This window comes from Cyanistes caeruleus, chromosome 2 (assembly GCF_971803275.1).
Source record: "Cyanistes caeruleus chromosome 2, bCyaCae1.hap1.1, whole genome shotgun sequence".
Lineage (NCBI taxonomy): Eukaryota > Metazoa > Chordata > Aves > Passeriformes > Paridae > Cyanistes > Cyanistes caeruleus.
Window position 1 is genome coordinate 100529397 of NC_141702.1, and position 14077 is coordinate 100543473.

General features: G+C 33.8%; 1 protein-coding gene and 1 long non-coding RNA gene across 12 annotated transcripts in view; one reads left to right on the forward strand and one right to left on the reverse strand.

Annotated features, from left to right (window-relative positions):
- SPATA17 (spermatogenesis associated 17) overlaps nucleotides 1-14077 on the forward strand; it is an 88657-nt gene that overhangs the window by 22495 nt on the left and 52085 nt on the right. For 10 of the 11 annotated variants that reach the window (XM_086878732.1, XM_086878734.1, XM_086878731.1 and 7 more), the window contains one exon: nucleotides 12791-12914. The exons of the other annotated variant lie outside the window; for it this stretch is intronic. In XM_086878732.1, the coding sequence (XP_086734858.1) occupies nucleotides 12791-12914 (124 nt within the window). The remainder of the gene's footprint in view (nucleotides 1-12790; nucleotides 12915-14077) is intronic. 11 annotated transcript variants of the gene reach the window in all.
- On the reverse strand, nucleotides 10488-11884 carry LOC147655039 (uncharacterized). The gene is made up of 2 exons (XR_015283735.1): nucleotides 11808-11884; nucleotides 10488-10643 (listed from the first exon to the last, which is right to left on the reverse strand). It is a non-coding gene; the product is annotated as an uncharacterized LOC147655039 (long non-coding RNA).

Genomic DNA, 14077 nt, shown 5'->3' on the forward strand with positions numbered 1-14077 from the left:
TGTTCTTATGTAATCAAGGCAGATAGTTCAGCTTTCTTGGCTACTGAATAAACACTGACTTAAAAGTAGCAAACTAAGGCCTGAGTCTACCTTTAATTAGCATCATAGCTTACATAAACATTGTTGAGTTTAAAAATCAGTCATTTCACACATTTGCAGGGTCAACACCAAATTCTTCTTTCCATTGTTGGCGTTGGAAGTGAGTGGAGAGTGTGGCTTTGATCCAAGTTTGCCTAGCTGTTCTATCAGCAGATGTAGTTTCATAGTCATCATTAAAACTTCCAGGTCTTCAAGACACGTCAGGGAAATAGATAATATGAAACAATAAAAATCACTTTCTTGGCAGTATGTATATTCACAAATCATTTGTGCAGCTTTATTTTTTATAGCCCTAATGAAGAGTGAAATGAAAGAGTACTTACATGCTGCTGGTGATCTAATCCAATGTTTAGCTATTCTGTAAATATGCCTGAGAACGCAGTATGGAAAAAAGTAAGATTATCTTATTCTATATTACTATACCATTTCTGAAGTGCATTTTCTTTTAACATGGCAAGTACATGGCTCCTTAAACCTTCTAAGCTATAGCATTTTTTCCATGGAGTGGGCTTGAAATAAATCATTCTTTGTCATAAAAATGTGAGGAAAACTTCTTCAGCCTCCACCTGTCTGTTCCTTTTTGATAAAGATAAATCCAGGTGCTAGCCATTTTCTCAGGTGTCAAAGTGTTTGGAAGAATGTATATATTGTCTTATAATTCAATTAAAATGTTCCTCATCATTGACTGCAGAAGCAATTGATCTGTAGTCTATTTTCAATTAGTGCCAAAGCCTTTCAGACAGCTCCTTAGAAATCTTGCAACAATAAACCCCTCATTTTTGTAATGTTGTCTTTTACTTGATGTTTAATTAACTACTTTATCTTCAACCCATCTTTTTTTACTCGTCTTGAAAGATATGGAGAGGAAATACATTATGCTTTTAAATTTACCTGCAATTTCAATTTTCTGGGTATAAACTTACCTGTGAGCTTTTTCTGTGAGCGTCAGAAATAGAGACAAGTGCCAAGTATGCTTTCTCATATTTAAATATTAATTTGGATTAGTAGGTCACATAAATTAAGACATCTGTGCCTTTTCTTGAGGATTTTTGGTATAACTGCTAGATTTCTAAGAATCTTAAAACTGTAATTTACTGAGGATCTCAGAGTACTTCCGTAGCCACAAACCTGATGCTGTTAGGATAGGTAAGATATAAAAAAATGAGCTTTTGGGGTTGATCATGAAATTGAAGCAAATTGTCTAAAGTTATAGAGCAGTCAATGGGCTGTTTTAACTCCATGGGAAAGCACTTCCTGAATACAGTGAGGTTAAGGTAGGAACAATTATGCTTACACAGTAAGCTGAATTTCCAACACATACAGCTCACATGCCTCATGAGCTTTATTCTGTCCATGTCTCTCTTGAGCAAGGAGTGGAAGCACCCTACCATGTTTTTAGCTAGTTCTGTGTAAATAGTTGAAGTTTTGCAATAAATATGAACACTGTAACTCAAGTAGCTGCTTAAACTGAAGTCTTCAATGACATGAAGGCAATATTTTCTCATTACTTTCATATAGCGCTAAACACACCATTAGGATCAACAGATTAAACATGAAGCTTAATTTCACTTGTATCCAAAGAAAATTTTTTTATCTGAATGTGCATATAGAAATCTGAGATCCTGTGTACATTTATTGGACCAAATAGTCAGTGGTGTAAATGATTAGTTTTGATAAAGGTAGAATAAAACAGGTGTGACAAGACAGTATTGTAGGATAACCATAGTTCTATACCTGTGAGTTTTGAAGGTGCTGTAGTGTCTGGATGGATTTTTTTATTTTGTAAAAGGTCTGTTAGAATTACTGACAGCTCATAAAACATTTTCTGTGGACAAAGACTGACTAATCTTGGCCTTTTAAACTGTGTCATAGAGACAGACTTCGCAGTCTTCTATTTTGTCTGAAGTACAATCTTTACTGTAAAATAAGTAGAAAAGGGGAAGAAGTGCAGTTTCATTAAGCTCTAACATATCATTGACTGTCAGGTAGGTCTTGTTATGCTGTCCATCCTCATTTAACTATCCCACAAGATCTCTTAATGAAGTTAAGCCCCAAGTTCACTCCAGTAATTCTGTGGCAAGAGTTTGTGCAATGTAACAATTCATCACTTGTCAGGAAGGCACTTTTAGTTTATACATTTAATAAGGGCATCCTCTAGCTTGGTTAATTAGAAATGAACAGTTTGCATATTTACTAAATGCGGAGTGTCATTGCCACCACGGCCTATTGCCTACATGAATTATTTCTCTATCTGCAATAAACAGCTGGGTAATTATTACTGCCATAATCAGATAAATTCCCTCTGTAAGGCTTTTCTTACATGGCAATTCTTTGAACTCATCCAAAGCTGAACAAAATTTATGAACTCCAGCAGCTAGACCACTTTTTCATATTGTAGTGTCCCTGTTCCCTATTTCAAGGACATGTAGACTATCATAAATATTGTGTAAATTAGGAGGATAAATATGATTACCTAAAGATTACATATTAATAAACTTGATTTTCAAAATATAATTTTCAGGTTGTAACTGATTACATTATAGCAGTTCTGGTTTATCTAATTGTAGAGACATGACAGGCCATCTATATAGAGACTATACGAGGTTATCAGGCAAGGGCTCTACCACTTGAAGACTAAAGTCTCCTGAAGAGATATATAAATATTTTTCATGTGCCATAGTCACTTCAGCTGTTTAGGTCATTAGAAGTATGACAAATATTATGTGCCATTTATTCAACTCACTTAAAGCAGTTCTATTGTTATTAAAATAAGGTGATAGTTCTTTTTGTTGTGCTATTTTCAATTATTTATGCTTAATAATGAAAATAAAATTTAAATGCATTAATTTATGTGTTACATAAGAAAATGAGATATTTTTTATTTGTAAGAGCACTTTATATACAATTATATAACTAAGTTTGCTCTTTGCTACCCATGTATTCCAGCTCATATGTATCTGCAAGTACATCAGTGAGTACTTAATTTACACATATGGATTTTCCAGAACATGCTGTTATATGGTATATTTTTTGAGATCTTCAAAGAAACCAAACCAAACCAAACCAAATTAAAAAAAAAAAGAAACAAAAAAAAAATCAAAATACGTTAATGTTATTTTTCTTAATTGGCACACAACAGCATATGTGATCTAACATCACTATTTTGTTTTAATCATAATGTAAGATACTGTGTCTGAGTGCTGCTGGAAAGTTGCCAGTTACTGCTCCCATATTTCCTAACTCTTTATCAAACAAGTAGCCTTCCTCACAATTCAGCAAAATTCTCTGAGGTAGCAGAATGTTAAGGCCAAACAAAATAGTGTTCTTTGGCACTGCTCTACCTAGTGAAAGGCTTTTGAGATTAGACTTCCTTTATCATTTCCCATTTATGTTGGAGAAATAGAGACTACAGCAGTGAAGACCTTTAAAATGAGCCATGTCACAGTTGTTTTTGTTATCGGAAGTGTGGTGACTATGCACTGCTTTTTTCCAAGTTTGTGATTTAATTTTTGTCTCAGGACATGAAGGCTTATTGATCTTTCTTTGGCAATTCAGATTTTTTTTTTACAATCTAAAATTACAATCCATTGCTTTATATTGGTGTATCCTATAATGCCCCATGAGATACCATGGAATTACAGGAGATGAAAAGCAGTATACAGTGTGTTGTGAGCACATTTTCATTTTGTTTTAAAGGAAAAATGTCCAAAATGGAGAAAACAGGGAATCAAAAAGTTGTCTTAATTAATAGTTTTTTAATTCTCTGAATCATTATAAATAGACTTGTCTGTTATCTAAGGAGAGTTAAGTCTCTGAAGTGGTCACTCAGAGAAGAAAACAGAAGGACTATTTGTCTTCTATTTTTACAGTCTAGAACAGTAGTGAATAGTTACAAAAAAGTGGGTTTTTTATTCTAGTAATAATGAAAACAGTGTTATTTGGAATCAGGTGATCTTGTCTGACTTCAGATCTATCACCAATGTGATGTTTATCAATACCCAGTTTATAGCAGTATCTATAAAAAGCCTATTAAGCTTTGACTGAACAATCTAGTCTTGATTTAATAACATCAAAATATAATAAATACCTTTTTTATTCTAATCCAGGAGTTAATTACCTTTGGTGTTCAATGTCCCATAGTTCCCTGCTGAAACAGTTTCACTTTATCTTTGAACCATTACTTGTTATATGCAGCTCTACTAGACTGAAAACTCTGTGCTAGACATAGACAATAGAGATCATTGAAAGATGTTGTCTCTGCTTAAAATAATTTTTATCACCATTTTAGACAGACCTTCAAATGTTCTTTAAAATACTATCAGCATCAGAACTCATCACAGTTATGATGACTAGGAAATTTAAAAAAATATAATTTTTCTTCTGTCAGTTTGTGCATTCATTTGTATTAATGCTTTCTATCACATGAAAGGACTTTTTCATGTCTATGAATCCTGCTTGGAGTACCTTCTTTAAAAGCCATAATTCGTATTCATATTTTGAGCATGACTTTCCTTAAACTGTGAGAAAATTTTACTTATTGTACCCCTTTCAAATTCCTCAGACTCTTGTAGGGATAATTGCAGGGGTCCATTCAAGGTCCACTGCAAGGTTCAGCCTTGACAGTGGAGCTAAATCCCGATGTTTTACCTTGAACTTCGCAATTCCTGCTACCTTCAAATCAAAAACGAAAGTGTTTCAAGAAAGCAACATTTTCCATCTCTCTTCTCCAAGTGGGCTATTCTTTTCTTGTCCAATTAGCTAATGGTTTGCTAAATGTTTACAGCCTCATCCAACAAACTGATTTGGTCTTTCAGCTTGGCACCCAAAATGATGCAGCACTCATTTGCCTACTTGTACTTAGTGGTGAGGGGCCTCACAACCATCTACTACATTGTGTTTGGCCCCTCAGGAAAGATTTAGTACCCTGAACAGAAGTTTATGTGCTTGGGTAAAGACAATAGAATCTATTAGATGTACTCTTTAGACATGCCTAATTGGATGTTGAAATCTATAATTAAGTGTAGTTGCATTTATTAGGTAGAACCGACATTTCAGAGAATATACTTTAATTCTGAGTGTAGTTTTTGGCATGGTATAGTAAAAATGCCTGATTTTTTTTCCCTGGTGTTGATTTCTTCAAAGTTTTCAAGACAGTAAGAGATAAGATTTCCTAACAATTCTGAAAATCAGGATCTAGTTGATGTTTTCAGTTTGGCCACAAGCCACCGCTGTGAAATCACATAGTTACAAGTGGCACTTCTGTATTAAAAAAGTTGTGTCAGGACTCTCCCAAAATTATTACAATTGCTATGTAATAAAAATATTAATTTACTGTGTCTTTCACGTTTTATGCTTCAATAAAAATGACATCATAGATGCTCAAGTGGTGACACCATTCCATGAATATGAAAATGAGAAAACCATGAGGTACCACAAAAGTCACTATGAAGTTGTGAGTCTTGGCATTGCTGCTCTGCTGTACGTAATGGGTCATTGCATAAAAGCTCTCCCTGCCTTGCTGTTGTAAAACCTGTTTAATGTAGACAAAGTGTACCATTTTATTTATCAATGTATGCAGACTTTTATGTGAAGGTAAGTGAAGGATGTGAGTTACTGCGTAGACCTCAGTCAAATTGTTTCAAAATACTCTGAGAAGGAAAATCAACTTAGCTGATGACCTTTAGAAGCTATAACATCATGTTTGCTTTCTAAATCACATAATGTTGAATATTGTAAATGTTGCCAAGTACCACATATTAAAGTAAAAGAAGTACAGATAGGTCTACATTGTACTGCACTGCAGCAGAAAGATAACAGTTAGCTTAAATGAGTTCATTCTAGTACTGGGAACAGCTTAACTGTAGCAAAACATAGCAGTGAGCTTTCCTCTAGTTATTACTGTGCAGATGGTAGCATATATAGTCTTCTGGGATTTGCAGTGCCAAAAGATAACAGATACTTTCACATGACATTCACTAGAAAACTTCCAATGGTATTTGGCTGTGGTTAGACATCCTCTTTTATATGTTGCAGGAAAAATTAGGAACATGACTGCTCTCTTATAGCAGCTTAGCACTAACACTGTGCTAAAAATGACCACTGCTGCTAAATTGCTGTCAGAATAAATTGTGTTCGGGCTTTGTTATCCATTCTGGGCCAGATCAGCTTTGTTACCCTCAAGTACTAATTTCACTGTTTAAGCTAATCACCAAATACTAATTTCACTATTAAAGCTAATCAATCAGACTTATTTTTCATGAAAGGGTCAATAGCAAACAGACATTGAGTGAAAACATTTTTCCTTTTGTTAGGCTTTTCAGTATAGACCTGGGCATAAATAAAGCTGAATCACTATACTTGGATCTGGTTCCTCTGCCAACAGAAGCTTTGGTGTTGAGATGCTCTTATACCACATCCATAATAAGAGGGGTTTACAATTTAAATCAAAATAATTAAGCTGAAAAATCATTGTTTAGATTGGACCTTTTACAAAATTTTTTTTTAACTTCACAGCATTTTCTCCTGCCAATGAGTATAAGTTTGCCTTAAGGATATATACACACAAGGGAAAAACATTTGAACCAAGAAGTTTGCACGTTTTGAGAAAATAGAATAGTCTTAAGAGACTGGATATGAAAAAATTCAGGGTTTCAGTATATGTGAGAAAAAATTCCATATGAGTTGTTATTGAAAACTTAATTAGAAGATTCTGCATAATGGAATAGGAAAATACTCTGGTTTTAGTTCTAAGCTGCCTCTGCAATCAGTAGCTTGAAAGGCTGTTGCACTCTCTTGAGTAACTGTGCAGCAGTGGAAATTGGAAGGATAAGAAGGATGCATCCGTCTGTTCTTCCCTATCGTCTGGTACATGCTGTGCCCTGATCTCCTGATCTGCACAAGGTATTCATTCACTGTGTGCCCTTCACCACCATGTTCATCACATTTCCAACGTGGTGTATTGATCAAACTGTGGACCTTGACAGTGGAACTGGTGTGTCACTTAATTCCATTGGCACGGTACACTATGTGATTAAGGGGAGATGGACAGACTATGTCCTACTATGCACAAATTATAATGGGATTCTAAGGTGTGAATTTCTTTCTGTAAAATTATTAACAATAGGAAGTACAGAGTGTTTTCATATACCTGCACATTGACTTTATTTTACTTTTTTCATATTATGGAGTCATATTTCCTGTTCACTGCATTGCAGTGACATCCGCTGCAGAGCAATAATATTCCTTCTAAATATCTTGAAAAGAGTGTCATGATTAATTTGTTGAATGGATTCATGAAAACATTCACCTTTAAAATTAGTAAGAATTTTTGACATCTATTTGTGGTAGATCTTGTAGGCAGTAAGATAAGATACCTTGTACCACTAATAATTGATTGCCATTTTGAGCATCTATCTAACTGCAGCTTGAGATCAAATATTTTGGTCAAGGAACTCTGTCAAGATACACACAGGACTATACATCATATTAGAGAGGAAAAGAGAATTGCATAGCTGCCCTGTTTTGCTTACTAAATCTGAAGGGGTTCATCTAAAAAATGAGAAAAATGTTGAGGATGAGCAAGCTGTCTGATGGTACATAGCTAACTGAAGTATGCAGTATGTGTGATCTGTTAAAACTTTGACTTCAAAGTACAGAGTTCTCTAGAGTATTTTACATCCTAGGGTGGTCTATAGATATATTTCATTGTTTTCCCAAATTTAATCGATTAAGTCAAACAATATTATCATGGCAGGTTATCTTCCATTCTCACCTACACCAATGTGATGTAAAATCAAGTGGCATACAGTGGTATACCAAAAATTATTGTCTCACTAATTTTATTTTACCTTCCATATTCTGTATTTGAGCAGGGGGAATGATATATAGTCAGGAAGATTAAATAGATTTAGGTTATCTCCTCGTATGCTAAGGTTGCCTACTGCTTCTGTTGCAGGAATTTTATGATTTGGTATCTGAACTGTTTAAAATCACAAAAACTTACTACTTTTTCTGGATACTCTGGGCAACTATACTAATTATTGGTTTTTATTGGATGCCCTTTCCTTCAGTTAATATAATAATTTTGTAATATCATTTGGCCAAAGGACCACAGAATGCCAGTGGAAATGTGAACAGAATGCAATAGTTTGATAAACTTCATAAACATAGGTCAGTGTGAATTTGTAAAATGATGAAGTTCTATGCAGAATTATTAAAATCTGTATATTACTGAAATCATCACTTGAAGACCTTTCCAAAAGTGCCAGGAACAATATTATATGTGTATTTTTAACCTTTATACAGACAGCAGGAGCACTGTCAACTGAATTTGCATCTCATAGCAGGAACCAACACCATTGCCTACTGCATAATGAAGAATCAGAATAACAATGAGTTACCTTGTCAGATGAATTTTTTTTATTTTCAAACTATATAGAGCAAGTAATTTTATCATTAACAATTCCGTAGCTACTTAACAGATTTGTTACACAAGATCATTTTTAATTGTGAGTTTTGAGCACATATGCTGATAATCCTATGACTGTTTTCCAATGCATGAAACATTCCCTATGACAAGGACATCACACTTCGTGTTAGCCAGTATATTCATGTTTTTAGTAAAAAAAAAGCATCCTAAACTTGCCATAGTAAACATTTATATTATTCTGATTTGATTAATAATTTTCAGATCATGATCATTTGTTAAAATATCCAAATAATTCTCCTACAAAGCTATTCAATAAAAATGTGTGTGGGAGGAAGTCTGATTGGACTAAACTTATATGGAAAGCCAGGTTTGTAGCAAGATGCAATAGATGCTGTTAATATATTGAGATAGGCTTTAAGATAAGGAAAATATTATGTGCTAAAATAATTAACAAAATTTTGAGTTATAGCATTTTAATAAGCAATATTTTCCCATCTATGAACCATACAACAGATAGATCACTTACAAAAATAGAACAAGATTATCAAATAAACTAAAACATATTTTGCATTTACAGAATTTTTTTTCTCTTGCAAAATTTATTGAAGCTTTAAAAAAGTGGGCCAAATTATTTTCCACTTCACAGTGAACCAGGAAAGTTCATCCTGAAGCAAAATTGGTCCAGAATCCACAGAGTCTCATGCATTACAGCTAGTATCCATAATGTCACAGAGATGATACCTATATATCCCAAGAAAAGATTGCTCAATGAACCTATCAAATTTGTGAACAGCCTGTGAGGAAATGTACTGATTTAATCCAAAAATCATTTAATTTCAACTGATTTCCTGCTGGCTTTAATAGAATTTGGATTTATATTCTTTGAGAAGGCATATATGTAGAAGATCCCAAGCATGAAACTTCCCAGTGAACACATTTCCTTGTAAGTTATGTGGAACTCTGGCTGCATTTGGAAGGTTATGTTTATGTTGTTAATATCACTTATCCTTCTACACATTATTCTGTATGGTAACAGTGAAACCCATGCACAGTGCATGGCATGTTAGTATTAATCTGCTAATGTGTGAAATAGTATATTCATATCTAACTGCTTTAGATTCTCTGCTTTTGTTGCTCCTTTTCAAATGCTTGAAAGTATGGTAAAAGAGATGAAAGCTTCAGGTTCAAATAGCTTTAAAATAAATCTATATTTAGGCTAAAATATCTGTGTTTCTAGTCAAGCAATGTTTGGACTGCTACATACTACTTATTTTGTACTGCCTCTCAGGAGAGAACCATTCTGGGAGCTATTATCCCTGTGACAAAATCGTCTGCATGATCTGTACAACTGTACAGGGCAGTAGAGTGATAGAGATATTTTAGAACAAAATGTGTCGGCTGCAAAACTATGCTGAAAATTATTTGTAACTGCTTAAAAAATCTCAAACTTTTATATGGATTATGGTACAAGTATTACTGAAGGTATGTGATAATCAGGAATGAACATGAAAATAACACTGTCTAAAAACATCATGAATTACATTGAACTTCAACAAGTATTTTAGACTTCATTTAATTTCAGAAGTAATGATTATTAATCATTCATTCAAAGCAATCTGATAAATTCCCATTGATGACAACAAGAAACATTTTGCATCCTGTTATCATTTTTTTTTGGAATACAGATCTATATTTTTGACGTTGTTTGTGGCTTTTTTACCACCAGTTGTATTCTAAATCAAAAACCTTCCATATTCACTGTTAGAAAGAAGCACCTCAGTATATAAGAACATGAATTGACTTTAGTAATATGTTATTATTTCATTAAGTCATAGATAGGGGTACTAAAGCTGAATAGAGGGCTCTGTAATCAAAAAGGAATAGTATTAAGTATGTAAACCACAGATCATACACTCTGATATTGGAGGTAAAGAGGCATAAAATAAAAGAACAAAGTTGATACCGTATGTATTGTCTATTTATTCATTTGTTTGTGATTGATGGGTATAGAACAAAGAGTTTCCTAGTAAAAAATGCTTATGTACCTACATGTAGTGACTCTGAAATCTGTACCTTGAGGACAAAGAAAGGTCGCCAATCTCTCCAACTCCTAGTTCTTTGTCAAAAATGGACACAGTTAATGAGGTTTGTTTGGTACAGCACAAATTCTCAGACACAGATAGAGATCCTTTCAATGGAAACAAATTTGTTTGGCTTTACCAGGTTACTTAGCGATTAATAATAGCCTTGAGATGCAGGTCAGAAAGGTCATCGTCCCCGCTTGCCAACACAATCTAAAATGTGCAGCTACTCCGGCTCTGCAGGCTTTGAGGCCCCAGAATGCTATGCATAAAGTAAAACAGGCTATTTTCCAACTTCTTTTTTCATATTAATAAGCAATTTTCAAGAGAAGGGTGGCAAAATGGGGGCCATGCCACTCTAAGTAATTCATTTATTTTGCAATTTAATCTTATGTTGGAAAAAAATTACACTGCTGCAAAAGCATAGCATGGTGATTTTTAAACGTCAGTGTGCTTCGTAAGTAACCTTGTATGAAATATTGTATTAGCAGCCTTTAACAGTAAACTGCAACAAAACATATTTTCAGATTCAAAAATGCCTGTGCATCTTTTCTGCTCTGTATTTATTTTTATTCTATTTTTCTTTTACAATTAAAATCATACATTTAATTACTTAATACTTTATGTATTTTAATTGATAAAATCCTGAAAGATAGCATGAAACAAATGAGTTCTACACTGCAACTTGTATTTAAGAATGTGATTTCATAGTGTTCATATTTATAAAACAATTATTGCTCTTTCACATATTTTGATGAACTAATTTAATGATAATTAAAATATTAAGAGTAAGTCTGAGTCACAATCTTAAAAAAACGCTTTTGGGAGCAATATGACTTTTCCATGGGATTATTCATATCAGCAAACTTACCCATGTGCATATTTTGAAACAGTCTAACCTATGTCCTTGCAGTGTCTTGGTACTCATTGAAACAACTGGGACAATTAATGTGGATCTCTCTAAATAATCTGTTTTGCAGCAATATTTGAATTGTCCAGTTATATGAAAAATACTTTTTTCCTTTTTATTTTATCGTATATGCACATACCAAAAAACATAAAGATTAGAATACACTCACCTAATTAACTTTTTAGCAATCTAAATGCTTGACTGAATATGCTTGGTGTATTTGGCACACAGGTTAATTTGAACTAGCCATTTTGTAATAACAAAAATAACAAATGTTAATCAAACTAACCTTTTTTAACTGGGTCAAAAAATTCCATACACGTGCACTGTGCACAATAGCACAAAATTTTGTTTCTTATGTAACATTAATTCACTCTACTGTTTGCATAATGGCAAGCCTGGCTCTGTGAAAAAAGCAAAAAAAATCCCAACAAACCATTGAGGAGGAAATTTATGCCCATTTTCTGCTCAAGTTTTTCTCTAAACATTCGGTTGAAATCATGAATTTTCTCCATTCTTTGAAACCTGGTGTTAGGTATAGTTCTATATTTCTTTTATGATGAAAGAGTTCTGCACAGAATCACATATTTAGATGACTCTGTGTGTTTCATGAAGCAGTTCAGTTCTGGGTTTTTCATGGTGGCCTCTTCAGCTCTCATCAAAGCAGAGCAGAAATGACCTGTGCAAGAAGCCCAATGCCACGGAATCTCCTCCTAAGGACAATGCATACATGGAAGGTTCCCATCCAGTTTTCCTCTGTGCCTACTTTCTCAACCTCACAAAGAGCTCAAGGATCAAGGAGTGAATATCATCTCTTATCCCATGTCTGTTTTCCTGTCTTATTCCATAAAATCTCCCCTGTCTGCGGATCAGGAGGTGTTGCAAGGCACTAGCTCAAACATAAATGAACAACCTTTATTTATACTGTAATAGCTTCCACTTAGAGAAATTCAAAGTGAAATGACACTTAAAGGTAGATAAAATGACTTACATGAATACTATTTTATCAAGCTGTAAGCAATGTGGACCTATATTCTGCTCCTACTTTTGATCACTTTAATCCTGTTTCTTCATGGTTATATCCATGTAATATCCTACTGCTGTGGAACTGAAAGAACAGTAATTTTACATTACTGTGGTGTCAGTATACTGCTAATATATAAGAACAAAATGCTGTAAAGCTATGAAAGGGTTAAAGTAAAATAGGAGAGTAGCAAAGACAAAAGAGTCTTTTGTTGTTATAATATAGTCAGCAGACTTATTTTATTACAGGAGTGAACTTCAAGAGTATGCAGAAATGAAGGAAAACGAAAAGAAAATGAAAGACCTAGAAAAGAAAGAAAAGGAAAAGAAATACCAAGCCCGAAAGATGCATTACCTCCTTAGCACTGAGCAGGTTGGTAGACCTGTCCCTGACAGCTCATGCAAACCACTTGGGCCCCCAGCCTGACAGAGATAAACTAGCAGGCTGAATGGGACATGACTTGTTGAAAAGATATCACAAAGACACTACTTCGAGTTCAATTTAGTGCTTTTCTATAGGCAAGAGCAGGTACCATGACTATTCTGTGACAGTAGCTCATAGAGGCAGCATCAGCACTGCTGGCAGAAAGAGTCCAAGTCAGCAGTTTGATCTGGCACTGTGATAACACAACATGAAGGGCATAACCTCGCTTTAAAAACTCATTTTGACTGGCTTATTGTTGTGTTGTTGCACTTGTCAAGAACTAACAAGTTATTAAGCTGAGAAGGGATTTCATTTTTTCCCCCTTTTTTAATTGAGCTAATGCTTGGGTTGGTGCAGTGTTCTGCTTGTTTTTAGGATAGATTGTAAATGTGGGTTTTCAGCTAAAGCTTTTCTTAGAACTCCCTGAAACACCTTTTTTAGCATGATTGTTTTCACTCAGAAATGCCTCATAAATTTTAAATATTTATTATTAATTAGTTTTGTATCAGTATTACTGGTATATTATTCCAAGCTTTCTTATGCAAGGTGCTTTAAACAGACAGGTAAATATGCCAGTAGATATTTGATAAATTTGATATGATTGGTAAAGCTTGTGGGTTTGCCATTTTTTTAGTCCACTCTTGTAGACTTTCATAAAAAAAATAAAAGGATTTTGTCACCATGAGTGTTTGGTGACTGATTGTTCTTCATACAGATAAGGAATTAATGTGAAATATTAGTATTAACTAAATGCTTGCTTTTTGTAAATTGTTAATTATAATCTGAGTTTAAGAACTGCTAATCCTAAAGAATGCAGGAAAAAATTCCATTACTCTTGATGGCAAGATGTTTAATCTTCCCTTTTGTTTGGGAATTATTTGTGATATATCCTGTAGATAGAAATGTGATCTGATTAACTGGATATCAGTTATGAAAACTTGATGTGTAAATTAAGTTAATGTAATTTTTTTTTAAACATAGTATAAGTAAAAAATAGCATAAAAAGTTTTCTCAGTGGCTATTAGGCAAAGAAGGTAGTTAATGACTGAAATAATTATAATTTATTTTTCCTTATGTAGATTTAGGATATTGAGAATAATCTGTACAGTATT